The sequence below is a fragment of the Crocodylus siamensis genome, chromosome 11 (assembly GCF_052110815.1).
Source record: "Crocodylus siamensis isolate JL-2025a chromosome 11, ASM5211081v1, whole genome shotgun sequence".
Lineage (NCBI taxonomy): Eukaryota > Metazoa > Chordata > Crocodylia > Crocodylidae > Crocodylus > Crocodylus siamensis.
Window position 1 is genome coordinate 25,968,878 of NC_143405.1, and position 19,855 is coordinate 25,988,732.

The following is a 19,855-nucleotide window of genomic DNA, read 5'->3' on the forward strand; positions in this document are numbered from 1 at the left end:
TTTCCTCAACCCCAGGTGTGGTACTAAGGAGAAAAAGGAGGGCTATGAAGGTTGGGGTGTCATCTACCCTGCTTGCTTTACAGACAAGAAGCAGCATTACTCAGCACACTGATTTCATTTAGTGGGGCACAGAGACTTTCAGGAGGTAAGAGTAGCAAGGAAATGGGTTGAAAAAGACTTGTCAGTCAGCCTGCAAGGAGCCACTTCTCTGATGTTTCCTAGAATCTCTTGCTCTGATCTCTGTAATACTTCATGGAGACATCTCTGCGAGTAGGCAGGATGGTTTGTTGAGATATAACTTCAGAGGAGGTAGCGGTTCCTAACAGCTATGGCTACATGCTCCAGCCACAGGTGAGGAACCATCTGTTGAGAGGTTCATGGGGACAGTGCTGCATGGGATGCACATGGGTCATATTTGGAAGACTCAGAAAAGTGATAATTCTGCTACAGCAGCCACAACCAGTCATAGAGCATGTCCAGACTTCTTGATTCTCCAGCAGCAGAGGAAACATGGACAGAAACAGCACTTCTCCAAAGCTCTTCCAACACCACTGCCCTAGCCTCCTTTGTGCAAACCGCAACAAATGCTGCCCTTGGAGACGCACTGAAGTTGCTAAAACCACTGTATGTATGTGCCTGTGAATATGTCCATTAGCACATGTGCTCTTCAAAGGCCATGAAGTGCACACAGCATGCAACACAAACACTGATCCTGGGATAAGGTATGGGTGCATTCATGACTAGCAGCTGTCAAAGCCAGGTTATCATCCACATCATCTCACTAAGCAGACTTGAGCCAGGCTGGAAGGTGGATCAACAACCTCCAAGAAAGTCCCTCTGCTGCAGGAAATAATGGTGGTGGACCAGCTGTGGACCCTGTTCTCCCTAAATCTATACCAAACTACAATGCCCAAATGTGGGCATTCTGATCATTTAGAAATATGAATCTAAATTCCAGATCATATGTACACATTAAAAACCCTATGGCAGTGGTTCCTACTTGGGATGCTGCAGGGGCAGTGACCAGGTGAATCTGCCCTGTGCACTCTCCCTACATTAGGGCTCTAATCAGCCTAAAGCAGGCAGCAAAGCCACCTCATGCAGTGCAGCTCTTTCTGGTTCATCCCTCCAATGTTCCACCCAGAAACAGGTGTAGGTAGAACCATTCCACCCCCTTCAGTTTCTGGGAGAAGCATGGGGGCAGGGGGGCACCAGACTGAAAAAAGCAGCACTCCATGATAGCTCCTGCCTGCTTCAGGCTGATTAGAAAATCCTAATGCAGGGGGAGCACCTGCACATGGCACAGCTCTTCCCAGGCTGGCTTTGCAGCACAGGGCAATTTCATCAGTTGCACACTCCTTCCTGGCAGCACTGGGTTAAGTTGAGGCAACACCAGCAGAACTTCTCAGCCAGAGGTGCAGTCTCATTCAAAAAGTATTGGTGGGGTGCCTTGACCCTGACAAGGTTGAGAACCACTGTCCTATAGTATTCTTCACAGGCTGAAGCACTGTTAGGCCAGTTTCCTATTAAGGAGCTGTCTTCTCATTTCCCCCTAGACTTTTGACTGGATACAGCACCCTTCCCAGTGTCAAACGGGTATATCCTTTGCTCTGTGTTATTCAACAACAGCTGTCTTCCACCCCAGAGATGGCTGTGTTTGCATACTGTGAGTAATTCCTGCAGAAGAACTCAAGTCCCATCCACAGTCCTGGAGCAGTCAGCTGCTCCTGCTAAAATGTGAAGTACGGCATCGTTTATTGTGACTTAAAAGGCAGCAGCACACATCATAGCACTGCAAGGGCCCAGTGAGCAGGCTCACAAGGACACACACACACACCCTCCCATGTGAAAAAGTTTTCCCAAACAGAAAAACGGAATGGGCCCAATGAAGTCATCCAGTAATTGCTGGGCCTTCCTGAGAAGTGGCAGGACTGCGCAGTACCAGAGGGGCTCAGGCCTGGAAAGGCCCAAGTCACAGGAGAGCTTGCATTTGCAGCACTGCCCTGCCCCTTACATGCGGTCCCCGCGGGGTCCTGACCTCCCCTCTCTCCGCTCTACCGACTTTTCCTACTTTGCTGCACGTGCGGAGGACGGGGCCCAAACGTCCCGCCAGCCTCCCGCACTGTGCACGCGGGCCAGCCCTACCCGGCCCGGCCCGTCCTTCCCCCCGGGCCTGACCCCACCGCCACAACCCCCGTGCCCGGCTCGCGGCCCGCTGCGGCGCTGAGGCAGAGTGGCCACCATAGAGGACGGCCCGGTTGCCCTTTGTCCTCTCTTCATACAAAACCCGACGCCTTTTCTCTCTTGGTGAGAGAGGACATAAAGGCGTCGGGTTTCGTATCAAGACAGGACAGAGTAGGAGAAACCCGGACTGCCCTCTATGAAGCCACCTGAGGCTGAGGCCCCGGCTGCCGCTCTGCCGCCGGGCCGGGCCCCCGGGAAGCGCTCAGCCAACGCGACGCTCCCCCGCGCGGAGCACCGGTACTGACTGCAGCTCCCGCCGGCCATAACACGCCCCACCCCCGCTATGCCGCTAGACACCCCCAGGCCGGCCCCGCCCCCAACCGCGCTCCACGACGCAAACCCCGCCCCCTCCCCGCGCCAGGCGGCGAGCGGCCCTGCCCCTCACTTCCGGCCCAGATCGGAAGTGCGTCGGAAGGAACCAAATTTGAAACGAGCAAGGCGGCGCGGCTAGGCCTAGGCAGTTTCCGTTCCTCAGTCCAGCGCTCCACCCCCGGCCCCCGCCCGGGCGCAGGTGAGAGCCCGCCTGCAGGTGTGGCGCTGTCCCCCTCATGCTGCCGTGTCCCGCGCCCGCTCGTGGCTGCCCGGCCGGGGGCCGAGGTGGTCCGTGTGCCGGCGGGGCGCCCCGCGCTCGGCCCGGCCCCGCGCCGCCGGTCGTGACGCTAGGATGGGGAAGGACGCATGGCTCGAGCACTGGGGCCCCGGCCTCGCCCTGGCCTCTTCCGTGCGCGGTGTAAGATGGGGATAACGGCTCGGTGTCCAGCTCCTTACGGCAAGGGGAGGCAGGGCCTGCGAAGGAAATGCTCCGTGGCCCCGCGAAGCCACCCGCTGAATTAGCCAAAATGCTTGATACATGCACAGGCGACACTTGGCTTCCAGGCATAGGCTCTGTAAGACCATGGTTATGAGTTATCCCAGTTACTGATCAGATGCACTTCAGCATGCTATGATGAGTGTCCATTTTGGGGTCAGACTCCCTGAGGCTTGTTTGTCTCTCAGCAGAAGCCACGAAGAGTTACTTCCTTGGTTGTGGTACAAGGGCCGTCTGGATGCTGTCACCATAGAGGATGCCTATCCGTGCCCATTGTATTATATGCTCGGATTTCTTTGATAATGAGAAGGATGTGGCAGCTATCCACTGTGGACACACATTCCACTATGTATGGTAAGTAGAAATGGGAAAGTGGGACAGTTAGTGGGGGAAAGCGTGCATTTCATGTGACTGCTGAGTTGACTTATTTCTTCCCTGAGAGGAGGGATTATCCAGTGACTAGGATTGCACAAAAGTTTGGGGAGACTTGGGTTCAGTTTCCATCTCTGCCCCAGCCCTGGAGCGAGATCCACAGTTTCGGTGGCTCAGTTTAATCTCTGTAAACAGGAGAATATCACCCCAGGTCTGTCTTGAGAATAAATACATTGGAAGTTATGAAACATTAAGAACTTTGGATGAAAAAAGCTATGCAGAAGCCAGCCATCATTGTTCTGATGATGTCAGTATCTCTGGGGAAGCTGGGAAACTGCATTTCCAGGGTTACTCTTTTGAGAGCTGTGTGCTGCTTATTAGTGAGCTAATCAGCTGTCTTTCTGCATGTCAGTCTCTCCCTCTCCACTCCTGTTGTTTACCAGAGTTATGGTTTAGGGGAATGAGGGTGAAAAAGACATAAAACATGTACCTTTTGACTGGCTGATCCTTCTTGCTTTTTTGAGGGGGTTGGTTGATGGGTTGACAGAGTTAGTTGGAAATCAGCCTATTCCAGGCTTCTGAAACTCAGACTTTTCCTGCTTAGGAGAAATCCATTACTAAAATAGCAGGAAGTTCTGTGGGTTGGTATTGAGATGCACTGGCATAGCTGTATGTTGGGAGATCTTAAATCTTATATTAGGGAAGCTGCAAGTTGGGGCTAAGGTGCATCTGCAAGCCTATGAGGGAGCCAAGGATTGGACGGCAGGGGGGCAGGTGGAACAAGACTGGTTTGTAATTGAAGTAGTGGGAGGCAAGACTATTAGGAGGAAGGTCCAGTTTTGTTGCTGCACTTTCACACTGGGAAGCATAGGGAATCCTGCACAGTAAATTGACGTACTATATAATATAGTAAGAGTGGAGTAGACACTATGCAAAGCTCTGTTGTGTTGCTTGGAACACATTTGATAACTTTACCCTGGATACAAGCACTAGCTTTTATTAGTGAAGAAAGTTACTAACTGAATATGTGCATGCTTGTGTTGGTTCACTCCCCTGGTCCATTTCAACTCTAAGTTGTTTGCTCAGGGAAAACTGGCTTCCCTTCACCAGTGGTTAGACATTGTAATGGTGCATGCTGCAAGTAGTCAGCGAAGGAAAGCTGTTTGAGTGTCTGCTCCTTACTGCAGAGTAAACTTAACATGGAGTAAGATCTGAAGTGAATTGTTAGTACTCTGTAGTAATAGTGTGATGTGCCTGCACCCATAAATGAAAGAAGAAACATGCTTGTCTATATTGTGCTTTTGCTGGAATTGTTTTATCAATGCATTTGCATTGGAGAGAGAGAGAGAGAGAGAGAGAGTCGTCTTATATGCGTGTGTGCATGCCATGGGGCTCACTTTTTCATGCCTCAGTTAGGTGTCAGAAAGATGAGGATGCAAGGATGATGGTCTCTTTCTCTAATCAAAGAAATGGCTGTTTGTTTTTCTCTCTCCTATTTTTAGAAGATGGTGTGGGGAACAGTGTCCTTTGTATTTGAAGAAATTAATTGTTTTCCATCAATAAGTATACAATTTTTAATATGCCCTGAGAGTGGTTTCTGAAATGAGGGTTGGCTCTTCTAAAACTCCCCAAAACATGGATATTGGAGCAGGATATTCCAGGAAAATCCCAACCATCTTGAGGGGTGAAAAATTGAAGGGGTAGTGGTTGCAAGCATATTACAACTTCAGATAAATCTACCCTAACATGGGAAATTTTATCCCAGTATCAGTCTGAAGTATCTTCTTCCAAGGCAGCTGTTCATTTGTCAATAGGTGCCCCCAAACTTTGGAGGTTCCCTGTTCCATTCAGGTAGCCATGATCTCGGGTTGGTAATCGGGCTCCCACTTCATAGCTACAAAATGCCTCACAGTACAGAAGTGACGTGGTTGTGGTCACCCTGGATCTGTTGGAATTTAGAGCAAAGCAGGATATCCCAATTCTACCATATACTGAAATGAAACGGTGCCTTTTCTTTTACAGGATAGACGTGTGAATTGATTTTCTCCCGAACTTCATTGTTCAAAGTAGGGTCACTGAAAATTTTCAAAATAGAGTCCCTGAAAATGACCTCCTTGCTGGAGTCATCTAACCTCAGCAATCTTTCCTGCCTTAGACTGGGGAGTTGGACCTAATGATATTGTGAGGTCCCTTCCAGCCCCTAACTTCTATGAATTTTCTTCTGTGATATTTGACCTCCTTAAAAGTACTGTCTATTAGGGATGCACCAATAGAGATTTTTGGGGCAGATACCGATAGGCAATTTTTAAGGAGGCATATTGGCCAATACCAGTCTGATTTCTGATGTGCAGCCTGGCAGCTTGAAGACCAGTGTCCAGCTGGTAAGTCTGTTGTGGTGGGAGAGGGCATAGATCAAGGCCAGTGTGGTGAGAGAGGCATTGGGGCTCAGGCAGGCACTGCCCAGCCCAGCCGGGGCATTGGATGGAGCCGCAGCTCATCCAAGGGGGCTAGGGTCTGCCCCAGATCTGTGTGCAGGGCAAGGGTGGGTTGCTGCTGTGGGCTGGGGCCAGGGATGCACTGGGCTGTTCCTGGTGGGGGCTGAGCTGGGCTGTGCTTGTGGCGAGTGGCAGCAGCATTGGGAGAGGGTTACAGGGGGGCACAGGAGCTGCAGCCACCCTAAAATTCGCTGTAGACCCTTGTAGTCCCCCTCCTAGCGCCACCATCTGCCCCAAGTGCAACCCAGCCCAGCCCCTTCCAGGAAAAGCCTGACACAGCCCTGGCCCCAGCCCACTCTGTCCCACACAGATCTGGGGGGTCCCCCCTCCCTCCCATGCCCTCCCGGAGTGTGTGCAGTGGTAGGAGCTGCTCCTGGTGCCCCTCAGACGAGCTGTGGCTCCATCTCATTCCCTGCCCCACTCCCTCCCTCACTGCAGGGCCCTTGATTTTCTACCCCCCACCATACCCTCCTGGCCCCTTCCCCTCCATCACAACAGACTTATCAGCTGAATGCAGCTCTCCATGCTGCTGGGCGATGCTCCTTGCCACCTATGTGCTGTTGCAGCTGCGCACATGAACAGAGCATTTATTGCTAACGTTATTGGCCACATCAGGCAAAAAAAGCCGATTTCCAATGCAGCCAATTCTTTTTATATTGGTGCCAATCCAATATCAGTATTGTATTGATGTATTGGTGTACCTGTACTGTCCATTGCTGAAGGTAAACTTTCAGGCTAGACTCAGTAAATGATTGCAGCCGTTCCTTCTGAATACAGAAATGTAGTCCATGGAGACTACAATTCCAGCCTGCATTGGCCACCTTTACTCTGGAGGCAATCGCTTCCATTTTATGTGTGTTATATGCATTTCTGCCTCCTCCTGAGTTACTAGTGAAGCCCTTGGAGGTTTTGGAATATACTATTGTAATATATTGTACTATATTCCAAATATTGTACTATTCTAATATATTGTATTAAAACAACTCACTGTACATTTCTTTCCTTTTTCTCAGTCTTGTTCAGTGGTTTGAGACTGCGCCGAATTGGACTTGTCCACAGTGCAGAATCCAGGTAAATCCACTAGCCTTTGTTGAGTTGGAGAAACACAGCGTTGCTGGTGCTGTTAGAGGATAGGTGTGAGGACAGTGGTGGCATACAGAGGTGTTAATGGAATGAAAAGAGGGTTTCGTGCTAGACTAGCACCATCAAGCTGTGTAGAATATTGCTACTTAAGTAATCTCAGCAAAAGAACAAAGGACTAAACTTGCCATAGACTGGGGTGGGCAAAATATGGCCTGCCAGGCCATTCTATCTGGCCTGCAGGGCCCTTCCAAAAAACAATTATTACCAGCCCATGGCTGCCCCTCTGAAAACCCTCCTCCTCCCACCTTTCAGAGTTCATTCACCATTAGACTGGGCAGCCTCTCTGCTTCCACCTCTGTGGAGCTCCTGGCACTCCAGCTGGGAGCCCATGTCGAGGTACTGAACACAATGGCACACAACTGGACAGCTGGCAAGTGGGTACAGGAACTTGTGCCTGCAGGAGGGTGGGGTGGGGGGGCCTTGCCAAGGCACACAGGCCCTGCTGCCAGCAACAGCAGGCAGTAGGCCTTCAGGGCACACCTGGCCTGTGGCAGGCAGAGCCCCCTGATGGTGTGTGTAACTGCAGCTGAATCCCTGGTGCTGCACGTGGTGGCACAGAGCCTGGCCAGCTTTCTGGTGCACACCTTGGAACTGGACCAGGCTGGCTTCATGCCAGCACATTGGGCTTCCAGCATTCCACCAGGGAACTGCATGTCGAGGCATGGAGCCTGCCTGACCCGATGGCGTGTGACTCCCCATGGCTTCCTGTCCACGCTCTATCGGGCTGACTGGGCTCCATGCTGCCATGTGCAGCTTCCCGTTGTAGTTCTGGAAACCCCGTGCGGAGGCATAGAGCTGGGCCAGTCCAGCCCTATGGTGCGCAAGTCCTGTCTGCAGTGCCAGGAGCTCCACGTGCTGGCATGGAACCAACCTGGTTTGGTTTGAAGGTGCACAACAGTAGGCTGAGCTGGGTGGGCTCCATGCTGCCACGTGTAGCTCCCGGGACTCAGCCAGAGCCACACGCCATCAGGGAGCTCTGCCTGCAGTGGGCCAGGAGTGCCCTGAGGGCCTGCTGCCTCTTGCTGCTGCCAACAGCAGGTGCTGGCACCCTGAAGGGGGAATGCGATGGGGGTGTCTCCTCCCACAAACCCCACACCCACCCTTCCCCCCACACTTACCCACACACAATCCCACAGATGCCCCCACAAACTACACACCCCCTGCAATCCACCACAACCCCCCAAAAACCCGACAAGCACCCCTTTGCAAGCTGCACACATCCCCCAGAAATATCTCTCACTCACTCGCATTGACCCCCCCAACACACGTAATATACAAGAGTAGGACTTTATTTTGAGCTATTATGCAGTCACCTGTACATACACTATGTAAATTGGTACAAACATATTTTTTCAAATAAAATGTTATAGTAGATGTTTGACCTTTAGTATATGAGTTGGGTTTTTTTCTGCTTCCCAGCTAGCAGAGCAGGGAAGAAGAGCTTAGGGGCAAAGGTCAGGGTTAAAGAGTGGAACTTTTGGTCTCAAGATGGCGATTGGGGGGTGGGGCACCTCTTGTGCTGCTCAACAGCTCACCAAAATCATTAAATGGCCCTCCAGCCAAAATAATTGCCCACCCCTGCCATAGACCCTGAATTCCTCCTAACAGTCCTGGTCAGGTTGGGGCGCAGTGAGAAGCATGCTCTTCTCCCTTCCAGATTGTATCTGGGTTTGGGATAAGGGCTTTTGAGCCTTCAGACATTTTACTGGCAAGACTACACCAGTGCCAAATTAAGTGCCTTTAAACTGACAAATTAAGTGTCATAAAGAAAAAAGACTTGGAGAGCTGGGAAGTAATCGAAACCTGAAGCTTAGTAATTTACTTCTGTTATAGCAGTACCCATATGCCTCTGCATCATGCTGGGCATTATGCATCCCCTTACTAAGAAAGACTGTCTGCAGGAAGATTCAACTTTAAAAAGACAGACAGCTGGGTTTCTTGAGATTTATTGACTTGTTCAGTGTCATAAAAGGAATGTGGAAACATTTCTGCAGTCTCAATTCAGTGCTGTACCCCAAGATCCTGTTTCTTAATCCAGTCTGATTCTTACTTCTCATCTAGGTAGCCAAGATAGGAGGCCTTGGCTTGTTCCTGGCTTTCAGCTACAATAGGCGCTGAGCTATACAGAGGCATTGGTTTGCAGACGGGGAACATATTGGTTTTATAGTTTTGCTCCTGTCTCTTTTTTTTTTCTTTTCTTTTCTTTTCTTTCAAGGTCTTGGCCCTTGTTCCTTTCCTGACTTGTTGATTCCCTCTGTTCTTCACCGCCTCTTACATCTCTAGGTTACCATGGAGTTATCGCGAAATAACATCTTATGTAGCAGTAACTATGCAATTAGCTGGTGTCATGACTGTATATAATACTTAAAACACAAAGCTGAAGCGGCATGGGGGAGGTGTGGAGAGCTATCAAATTCAATTACAGCACCTTCTGCATGTGGAAAGTGGTACGTAAGCCTGTGCTTGAATTTGGCATTGTGTGAGCTCAGCGTCAGCTGCTGGGCCTGAGCTGCCAGAGAACAAACTGCTCTCCACTCAAATGCCTGAATCTTTGTTGTCACTCCAGATAATATCCTGGGATTTAATTTGTGAAGCTGGAGTCTGCTTCTGGGGTGAAGATCCAAAGCGGGATCTTATTACTGGCACCAGCTATGTGAGCTGACTGTCTCCTGCCATCTCACATGGTACTGTCTTGTGATGGAATGCTAGCTTATTCCCACTGTAGCTGTCTGCCCTAGCAGCAGTGGCTCTTCCTGCATTTCTTGCATCATGCCTCTCATCCTCTCCCATGTCTCCTATCTAGGTCAGCAAAAGACATATCATCAATAAGCTGTTCTTTGATGTTGCCCTGGAAGAGCAGACAACATTGGATGCAGAAAGCCTACAGGTATTCTTCCTGGGTTCTCCTGTTGGGTACTAGGACAGCAGCCTAGGACCACAGTCTGGTCTGCTGATGCTTCTCCACTACCTGGTTTGCTGGTTATGCCTGTGTACATCTTAGACCTAGAGTGCTTGTGCTTCCTTTTATTATTTACCTCCTTTTGGGCTCTGTTCTTATCCATTGTATCAGCTCTGCCTCCAAAATGTTTTCCTGCAGTGCTCTAGAAAGGTACCTACTCTGCTTCCTAATGGTAAGAGCCTTTTGCTTCCCCCCCAGTTGTCATCATCTTTGAAACCCCCTTATTTTCTATACAATTTTCTATACAATCAACAGGGACCCTGGTTTTCCCTGATATAAAATTACAAATTCTCTGATAAAACCACCCAAATCCGTAATTTAAAAATAAAGGCTCCCCACCGCACACCCCCCAGCCCTGCTCATGCCTTTCACTCCCCCCACAGCCTTGCTATTGACCCAGCCCCTGCTCCCCCAGCCTTGCTAGAGGGGGTTCCCAGCTGCCAGGGCCACAGACCCTGGTCTGCAGTTCCCTGTCCCTGCTCTCTTTTGCTGCCTGCTGCAGGGTGGGGTGGGGCTGGGTCCCCACCATGGTGTGCACTCCCAAGGGGGGCAGAGGAGACCTGCGCCCCCCAAATCTGTGCACAGGGCAGAGGCAGGCTGTGGGCTTGGTCTCCCACCGTGCTGCCCTCCCTCAGGGCCTCTGTAGCCTGGCAGGCGTGACCCAGCACAGCAGGGAACAGAGGTGCCATGTGGAGAAGCTGCTCGCTGTTGTGATCTCCACACTGCCCTGGCAACGTGCCTCCTGCACATGGAGCTGCTTTGAGGGGGCAACCTTGCGCCGCTGCTCTCACTGTAGCTGCACGCACACAGGGGATGCATTGCCACGGCAGTGTGGAGCAAGCAGCAGCAGGCGGCTTCTCTGCTTGGCCCCGCTGTTCCCTGCAGCTCCAGGTTGCACCCATCAGGCTGCAAAAACCCTGGGGGAGGGCAGCAGGGCTGGAGTCAAAGTCCACAGTCTGCACCCACCCTGCACACAGATCTGGGGAGTAGTTTCCCTCTGCCTTCCTGGGGAGTGCACACTGGGCGGGGAGCCAACTCTGCCCTCCGGACTAGCTGCCCTGGGCCCTGTCTCACTCTCCTCTGGGGTCCTGCAGCTGCATGTTGCGGCCCTGGGCCCCATGTACCACCCTGCTGGGCAGTAGCCCCAGCCCTGCCCAGCTCCCTCCCTCCCTACGGGGGCATCGATTTCCCCTCTTCCCCACCCCTCACACTTGCATGCATGTGGTGCCCTGTGTCTCACTGCCCTTCTGCTCCCTCCCAGCTCCTAGCAGGGTAGAACTCTGCCAGCCTGCAGGGAGCTCATTGCAAAACTGCAAAATCCATGAGTTTCTCCAGTAAAAAGAGAGAACCTGCTGTTTACTCCATTTTTCTGTGGGAAACAAAAAACCTGGATTCTTGGCAATCAGACGCACATCTCTCTTAGGCTCCTTTTCAGGTTTCTGTTGAGAGCATTTGGTGGTTGTGTTAGGGTCAAGACAGGTGGGGGGGGGGTTTAAACTCTGGGGTACTTAATTCAATCAAGCCAATCCATACAGCTTAGCAAAACTGGACAGATTTGAGCTGTTTGGTAAGGAGCTGTTATAGAGATACTGAGTTTGGCCACTTTTTAGATTCCATAACTGTCTGTGTCATGGAAAATTTGCTTTTTCTGTGTACAGGTCTTTTAAAACTTATATTTGCCTTACGTATGGTAATGGGAGAGAGACGTTAAAAAGAAATGGGGCAGAGTGGTAATAACAGCTCATTTAATAAGGGGACTTAGAAGGAAGCTCAAGTCCTAGACATGCTTCCAGCTCACTGGACTTGATGAGATTTCAAGTTAATGTCCTTTTTAAATAAATCGGAGCAAGGAATTCTGTACCTCTTGCTCTCTCAAAGTAGCAGCAAGGCAACAGTGACCCTAATAATTTTAGGAAAATTGCCTTGATTTAGAGATGTGCCTGAATGAATCACTTGGTGCCAGCAGCAGGTATGGTGACTAACTCTGCAGAATCCTGAATGTAAAGGGTTAAAGAAGGATATGACTGTTCTATATTCTAGTCCGTAGTTTCACATTGACAAAGTCCTATTTCCTGTGTGGCTGAATCAACTGTTTAAAAAAATGCATTGACCTTGGTATAATGGGACTCTTATACCCTCTTGTGTTTAAGATGAGCGTGCGCAGCAATTACCATAATTAGCATTGTCATGGCAACGGCTATGTGTATATCATATATAAAAACATGCCAGACTTCAACGCAGGTAACCAGACCATCTTCAGAGACTGTAATAAAGAAGCCAATGACTAAAGTGAATGTGCAGAAGAGGTGGAAAGCATCTGTTTTAGCTGGGTGCCCAAGACTAGGGCTTAGAGAAGAAAAAGTTGCCTTTAGCACATAGACCAGTTCTTGCAAGAGGCACTGGCTGCATTACAAAAAGGAAATCTGGGATACTGTCTGCCCCCCCGCATTTGGCATCACTGCTGTAGCCAGTGGAACAGGCTGGCAGGCAGGGGCAGGCCTGTGGACACAGTCTGGCAGGGAGGCAGAACTGCTTGGTGCCACTCTGCCCCCCGCTACTGGACTGCACCTCAGGCTGCTGCAATTCCGGGATTCTTGTTTTAATTTTTACCAACTGGCTGGGACTGGCCTTTGAAATGTGGGACTGTCCCAGGCAAACTGCAACATATGGTCACTCTAGATAAAGCTCTCTAGAAAAAGTTTTTTTTCCTTTCTGCTGATTTATTCCTTTTCTCCTCAACATTTCTTCAGTACTACCACAGCTGCTTCTGGGAACTCATTTTTATTCTACCTAGCTTCCTCTCTGCTGATTCTCCAACAAAGATCTTCATGGAGATGCCCATGAGCATGGGAGAAGTCATTCTTTTGTGTCCCAGCCCAGTGTTTCATGGTAACTTGTCATGCCACTGAAGAGAGAATCCTGCTACTGTTAAACAAGCTGTAAGCTCTCACTGTACAACTTCACAAATTAGCAAGTAGATGGAGCCACTTAGCAGCTAGAGAAAGTTGAAAGTCCTTGTATCCAAACAGTCTAAGTTGTTTCAACTAGTCCTTAATATTTAGTTTTACTGCTTGTTTTTACAGGACACAAGTACACAGTGAGAAATGCTGTTATGCTGAGTGGTTTACACTGTGCTGGCATGTCACGAATAGTTTGTGTTGCACTTATCTTTTAAATCAGGGGTGGGCAATTATTTTGGGCAGAGGGCCACTTACCTGGTTTTGGCAGGCTGTCGAGGGCCACATGGGTAGCCCTGCTCCTTGATAGGTGCCCTGCCCCCTGGTCACCAACTTGGAACCAATGTCTTGGGACCAGTGTCCCAGGGCCAGCACCAGTGGGCCCAAAGTGGGGCACAGGGTGGTAGGGTTCTGTGGAGCCAAGCTGGGCTGCACTAGAAGGGAGGTGGGGAGCTGGCCCAGTTCCATTGAGCCACTGCTGGCCGGGACTCCTGTACTCCTGACACCCTGCTCTAGGCCCTGCTGGCGCTGGCCCCGAGACACCAGTGTGGGCCCTGTGCTCCCACTGGCTCCCTGCCCACTCACTCCCAGTGCCCCCCAGCCCTGTGGTGCAGGCAGGGGGCAGCACACAGCCCCAACCCCCTGCTCACCAGCTGGGAAGAAAGCAGCCCCTCACCTGCCCCATGGCTGGCGCTCCCTGCTGCAGGTGCTCACAGCCTGCGCGGGGCTGTATGGAGCAGGTGCAAGCGGCTGCAGTGCAGGGTACTGGGCACGGGGCGGGTGAGGGGCTGCTTTTCCCTGTGCTCAGTACCAGCTTCTAAGCAGGCTGTGCTGTCTCTGGGCTTGCCCATGACAGCTGCGCATGGTGGCAGCAGCTGTGGCCCCCCCCGTTTCCCACAGCGGCCCCTTCCCTGCCCTCGTGGTCAGTGCTCCCTGCTGCAGCTGCTTACAACCGGTGCAGGGCTGCCCAGAGCAGGTACAGGCAGCCCCACGCAGGCTGTGAGCAGCTGCAGCATGGGGCGCTGGCCACCGGGTGGGTGAAGAGCCGCTTTCCCCCACCCCCCATGCTCAGCTTTTCCCCGGGCCACGTTTCCCAGGGCTCCTTCCCTGCCCTGGGTCCTCCCCTGGCCTTCCCCCTTACCTGCGGTTCCCACAAGGGTCAGCCACATGGTCCCAGGCCAGAAGCTCCCACTGGGGTTTCCAACTATTGGGGGCGGGGCCCAGTGGGCCCTGCTGTTGTGGGAGTCTGCCGGGCTTCCCCTGGGTCCTACTGCCCTTGGCTCCTGTCTTTTTTGACAGGAGCCAAGGGCAGAGAAATATTAATTTTCTAAATTTTTTAGGGGCCTCTCAGGCTGGATAGAATGGCCTCAGAGGCCAAATCCGGCCCGTGGGCCGTATTTTGCCCACTCCTGTTTTAGATAAAGCTTAGCTCACAGTATAGAATCATATATAGAATGACTAAGTCTTAAGTAGAGGGAGATGGAAATGCTTTCTGATTATCCAAATTTTCTCCCTGTAACAGGTTACTCTTCCCTTTGGAGACTATTCCACACTTGTAACATCTTACTGTTGAGGAATTTTTTCCTTCAGGCTCAGCCTAAATATTCCCTGTCTTTAATTTTACCTTATTCTTAAAGCTTGTCAACACTGCCTGCAGTGATTTTATCATTATCGAGGATCCAGGTTTTCTGTTCACTGTAGAAAAATGTAGATTTTTTTTTCTCCTTTAAAGGAAAAAAAAAAAAGAAACCATAGGTTTCCCTCTGCAAGCTGGAAAGTTCCAGCCTGCAAGGAGCTGCTTGGGGTTAGGGAGCATGGGATGCAGGGGGCGCCATGTGCATATGGGTATCCATATAGCCAGCAGTACAGCCAGGCATTGGTGGAGAGCAGCTGCCTGCAGGTAAGTCTGGCGGGGTTGGGAGCAGGGGAGAGATTGAAGCCCCCACAGTGAAGGAGTGAGTGGGGCAGGGCTGGGGGTGCTGGCCAGTTGGGCCATGTTTCGGGGCTGGGGCAGGAATGCGCAGCTGCAGGGCCTAGCCAGAAAACGGGATGGAGCGCACACAGCCCATCCTCAGGGCATCAAGGGGGCTAGCTCCCTGCTGTCACGTTCACTTCCAGGGGGGACACGTGTCCCTCCTGATTTGTACATGGAGTGGAGGCAGGCTGCCCACTGCAGGGCTTGGGACTCCCCACCCTGCTGCTTCCCCTTCTGGGTCCTCTATGGCCCAGTGAATGCGACCTGACACAGTGAGGCTCGATGCTACTGCTGCTTAGCGCCCCACGCTGTTGTGGTGAGGTTCTTCCTGGAAGCAGCAGGGGCAGCAGCACAGTATTGTGTCCCTCTGCTGCTGCCAGGTGGGCAGGGGGCAGCTCACCATGGCACCATGGCTGGTGCAGGGCTCTTGGTAGTGGTGGCTGCACCAAGGCTCCTCGTCTGTGCTCCTCCCGCCCCTGCCACATCCTGTTTGCTGGGCCACAGAGGCCCCCACGTGGAGAGCAGTAGAATAGCTGCAACAGTCACTGCCTCCTGCGTGTGGCAGCCAGGGTTCAAGCACTGCTGGTGGGGGGGCAGAGCAGGGGCCTACTGGCCCAGGTCCTGTAGCCCTGGCAGCTGGAAGCCCCCTTTAGCAGGGTTGGTGGAGCAGGGGGGACTGTGGGTTGGGAGTGAGGGGCACTGGTAGAGTATGGCACTAGGTCAAGAGTGAGAGGCATGGGTGAGGGGTTGGGGATTCAGCTTGGGAGTTAGGGGCATCTGGAGGGGTGGAGGGCTGTGGGTCAGGAGTGAGGGGCACCAGCAGGGCTGGCAGGATTGGGGCTGTGGGTTGGGAGTGAGGGGCATCTGGTGGGGTGGAGGGCTGTGAGTTGGGAGTGAGGGTCAACAGCATGGGCAGGGCTGCTCAGCACTACAAAACAGCAGGGGTCACAGCTGTAGCTGGACCCATGTCCTGATATGTGAAAGGGGCAGAGGGAGCTCTGAATTTCTGTGGTTTTAAAAAACCCAAACAAAATCAAACACCAAAATATAGAGGTATTTGAAGTGTATTTTATTAAAATGATTGAGGCATTGGTAGGCTTCCAAATAGCTTTAATATTGTAAATATATCCATAAACATATTGCGTTCAACTGATACCTACATAATGGTAGTATTTAATTTTAATTGTAGAAAAATGCAGATTTGAGGTTTTTAAATCAGTGTTTCAGGGGGAGGGTCCCCTCTCTAATTTCTCCTGTTTTCCCAAGAGTCTTCCAAAGTTGTTCAACTAAACCAAAATGACTGACAGTGTGAGAAACAGGAGGTTGACAAGGATAAGACAAGATTGGGATGTTCTTTGCAATCTTGTTCTTCTCCCAAAACACTGCCAGTTGGAGATGCTCCCCACATTGCTTATAGTAACACTTGGTTTTGTTGCATATAACAAGGGTACACGTTGCTATTGTGTTCTGCTCTCAGCAAATATCACTATGGTTGTCCCACAAGGGGAAAGGACTTAGGAAGACTACAAGCTGTAAGCACAGTACTTTTAAGCAAAGTGAAGCTTACCATGTAGTGCTGCTTCTAATTTGGTCCTCTGCATGATTTGTTACAGAATGAACTGGACAAGGTGAAAGCACAGCTGTACATGAAAGGTGAGTTCAGAAAGGAAGCAAAAAGCTTTCTGTCCATCTGTAGGTTGTGAGAGGAGGAGGCAGCAGAAGGGGATCAGCAGGCTTGGAGCTTCCTACAGTTTGTGGCTTTTAATTGGTTTTTTTTCTCCCTATGTCAGTATTAAGGTCAGTTTGGCACAGAAAAATCAGAGCACTTGTAGGCTTGGGCATCACCCCTTTGTACAGTATGCTACAGTTTGCTTTTATGAAACAGAGCACAGGGGAACGGAAGTCTTGGGTTTGCTTGGACTGTATCTCCTCCGAGCTGTCCTCTGAGGAGAAACCTGTAGATTTTGAATTCAAGTCTGGGACTTACATGACAGCTTGGGCTGCAAGCTGTGCAGCGTATGCCCAGCTGCACAGTAATTTTTATGTCCTCTGCAAGTTTGTCCTAGTTGACAGGCTACAGAAGTCCAAGTGCCACTGTTATTCCAGAGGAGGATCTGCTGAAAGCGACCTCCTTTTGTTAAATTAGGCCTGCTCATCAAGACGCTCAGAGTTGCCAAGTGCCTAGGACTCACTTCTAGTGTGAAGTGGTGGAAGAGGAAGTATAATTGGGACCCAAACAGAAGAAGGAGAATTTTGGGGCCTTTTTAGCTGCTCAGATGCAATGGATCCCCAGAGGAGCAGGTGTAGTTCGATGTGTGCATTTCCATTTTCTCGTTGCTTCAAAGAGCTGGATCTCTCTAATTTTAGAGTGTCTGAGGAAGGCAGGGAAGTGAAAGCCCTGGAGACTTGTCAATGGGTTTTAAGCATTGTCTGTAGGCAGCCTGTCATCAGAACATGAGTCATGAGCAGCAAAAGGAAAGTGTCAGTCAGTCTGTGTGACAGAAATCCAAAGACATGGGAACAAAGGGGGTCTCAGCACTTCAAGAGTCCTCTTCCTTCTCTCCTACCCCCATCCCCTGCCCCCTCATGGGCTCTTACAACCTCTCTGCAAAACAGACAGAAATATTTGCTAGATATTTGAGCTGAAAGCAGAGTTTGAAAAACTACCAGCATTCTTTATCAAGGCCCATTCACTTGTGAGTGATCATGTACTGTGACCTGGTAGAGAGCTGATATCTTCCTCTTTCTAGGGAGGAGTGCTAGGATTCCTGCTAAAATACTATCCAGAACTGCCTAGGGCCCAGTCAGCTTCTGATTCGTAGATGTTAAAACTGAAGCTGTTCCCCCATTCCAGCAGAGAGAGCTTTCTTCTGACTGGGGTTTCCTGCCCTCTTGAGTTCTGTTTCTGTCTGATTCATCCTTTTGAAAACACCTTCACTACCCACCTCTGCTTCCATTAGGTAAAGAGGAGGTCAAAAAGTCACTGCCTCCGGATATGGTAGGACTAAGAAGCTGGAGGGCTTAGAAGAAGAAATAGCTACACAAACAGGTCTCCAGGAACTGTTGGGTCCAACCAGAGAGAGAAAATGGAACCAAGCAGGGAAACAAACAGGGTTAAAGTTATTGAAAGTTTTATGCCCACAACTTAATGTATTCTACACTGATCATCTGAGGGGTCATTACTTTATACCACAACAGAACTGAGATCACAGCTTTTCATTGGTACAAAACATTCTGTGTAAACTCCATCAGCTCAGTGTATTAGTAATCTTTCTATTCCTCAGTCAATTACAGCCCTCTTTCTAAAGCATTCCATTTTTAGCACCATCCTCTGACTTGCATGGCTGAATGCAGACACTACCATTTCATTCTTTTATCCCTGGCAGCTAAAAGGTCATTATTGGGAATGCTAGCACGGGCAAAGGATAATTGGAATAATGTGACTTTAAGGCCTTTTGACCTGCAAAATGTAGGAGTGCTCCAGAAAGATAAAACTGCCTTAATAAAGTGCCATGTAGCTTTTGAGGTCCCCAGTGTCTTGTAAAGCTTTGTCTTAATGCCTCTTTTGGCTTATATATTTGATCTTACCCTTAGACATGTGCACAGGTGAAGGTGAGTGTTAGCAGTATAATGCCACAGAAGTCTAATTGCTCTGCAGTGTAGACACTGTGGTGCTGTTCACAGTATCATCCAACAGACATTTAAGCATGGACCCAACACACAAGGTTTATACTGAGAGAACATGTCAAGGTAAGTTACCTGAACTTTGTAGTTTTGTAATCATTAGTCTGCAGAAACAGTGCTGAGCTCAGTAGCTGGTGGTGGCATCAAGAGTTAAATTGATCCATATTGAGCAAGCTAGATCAGCACCAAACAATCCTTGAGAGGAACTTACAGCTTTTTACTGGAGAAGCTGGGAGCCCACCAGTGCTGGAAGCAGCTTCTGGCTTCTGGCAGTTTCCAAATGGTGTAGTTGAATGTTGTAGTTGAATGTCTCATCCTTCAGCCATATTGCTGTTCAGAATAGTGGGACACATGGCTGCCTGATCTTGGGATATTCTAAGTGCTACTTGCATATTTCCTTTCAGAGACAGAGAAGCGGGAGTGCCAGGCCATTATGGACTTGCTTAGGGAGACACTAGACGTACGCAACGCCACCATTAAGTCACTCCAGAAATCCCTGGGTGAGACGGAGATGCTGTGTTCCACCCTCAAGGTACATTCTTCCACAAGCAAGGAGGCATCTCATTTGACCTTAATATTCCTAGGATTCTGTCTCAAGGGCTTTTTCTCTGTGCACTGCTTTCCACAGTCCTGGGCAGAGCTATGTGCCTGCCTCTGATAATGGCTTCCTACAACTTCTTGCCTCCATTTTTCCAATTTTGAAGTATGAGGAGAGCAACAGTGAGGTTGCATTATTGTCTAAGACACCTTTTAGCTTTGCCAGTTTCCCTACAGAGGTAGGGCTATGCAAAGGCAAAGAAGGTGGAAGGTGAAATATCTGGAAAAGCAGTACTGTTCTTAACAATGTCTCAAGGCAATAGTCTCCTGAGATGCCTCCTTTGAATCTGTGTTACCTCAGCAGGGGAAAGACACTGGGAAAACAATCTTCCATTGTATTTGTCTGCAAGCTTTATTGAATGAACCCAAAGTACTTAATGTCCGTCACACTTTAGGACTTTGGCTGTCCTCCATGCTGTAGCTGAGTGGTGGTCCGTGTGGTTAGTGTTGAACTCTCTTGCTGTAAAAATGGCTTTCTGCTCAAGGCCAAAGGCAGCACACATGAGAGGCAGCTGTGCACTTGACGGCATTGGGTAGCATTGGGCGATGGGAGGGTTGTGCTCATCTTACACCTAATGAAATATCATTATCAATCTTGAAGGGCATGAGCATGAAAGCGGA

The 19,855-nt window shown here is 50.2% G+C and overlaps 1 protein-coding gene across 3 annotated transcripts in view; it reads left to right on the forward strand.

The window, feature by feature from the left end:
* Nucleotides 1-2,640: 2,640 nt before the first annotated feature.
* Nucleotides 2,641-19,855, forward strand: part of TRAIP (TRAF interacting protein) — a 39,378-nt gene continuing 22,163 nt past the window's right edge. The window contains exons 1-6 of one of the 3 annotated variants that reach the window (XM_090021748.1): nucleotides 2,641-2,773; nucleotides 3,244-3,406; nucleotides 6,933-6,990; nucleotides 9,866-9,949; nucleotides 16,567-16,606; nucleotides 19,042-19,169. In XM_090021748.1, the coding sequence (XP_089877874.1) occupies nucleotides 3,309-3,406; nucleotides 6,933-6,990; nucleotides 9,866-9,949; nucleotides 16,567-16,606; nucleotides 19,042-19,169 (408 nt within the window). In that variant the 5' untranslated portion in view covers nucleotides 2,641-2,773; nucleotides 3,244-3,308. Of the gene's footprint in view, nucleotides 2,774-3,240; nucleotides 3,407-6,932; nucleotides 6,991-9,865; nucleotides 9,950-16,566; nucleotides 16,607-19,041; nucleotides 19,170-19,855 lie in introns of all 3 variants that reach the window. The other 2 variants (XM_090021750.1, XM_090021747.1) reach the window with 2 other exon arrangements.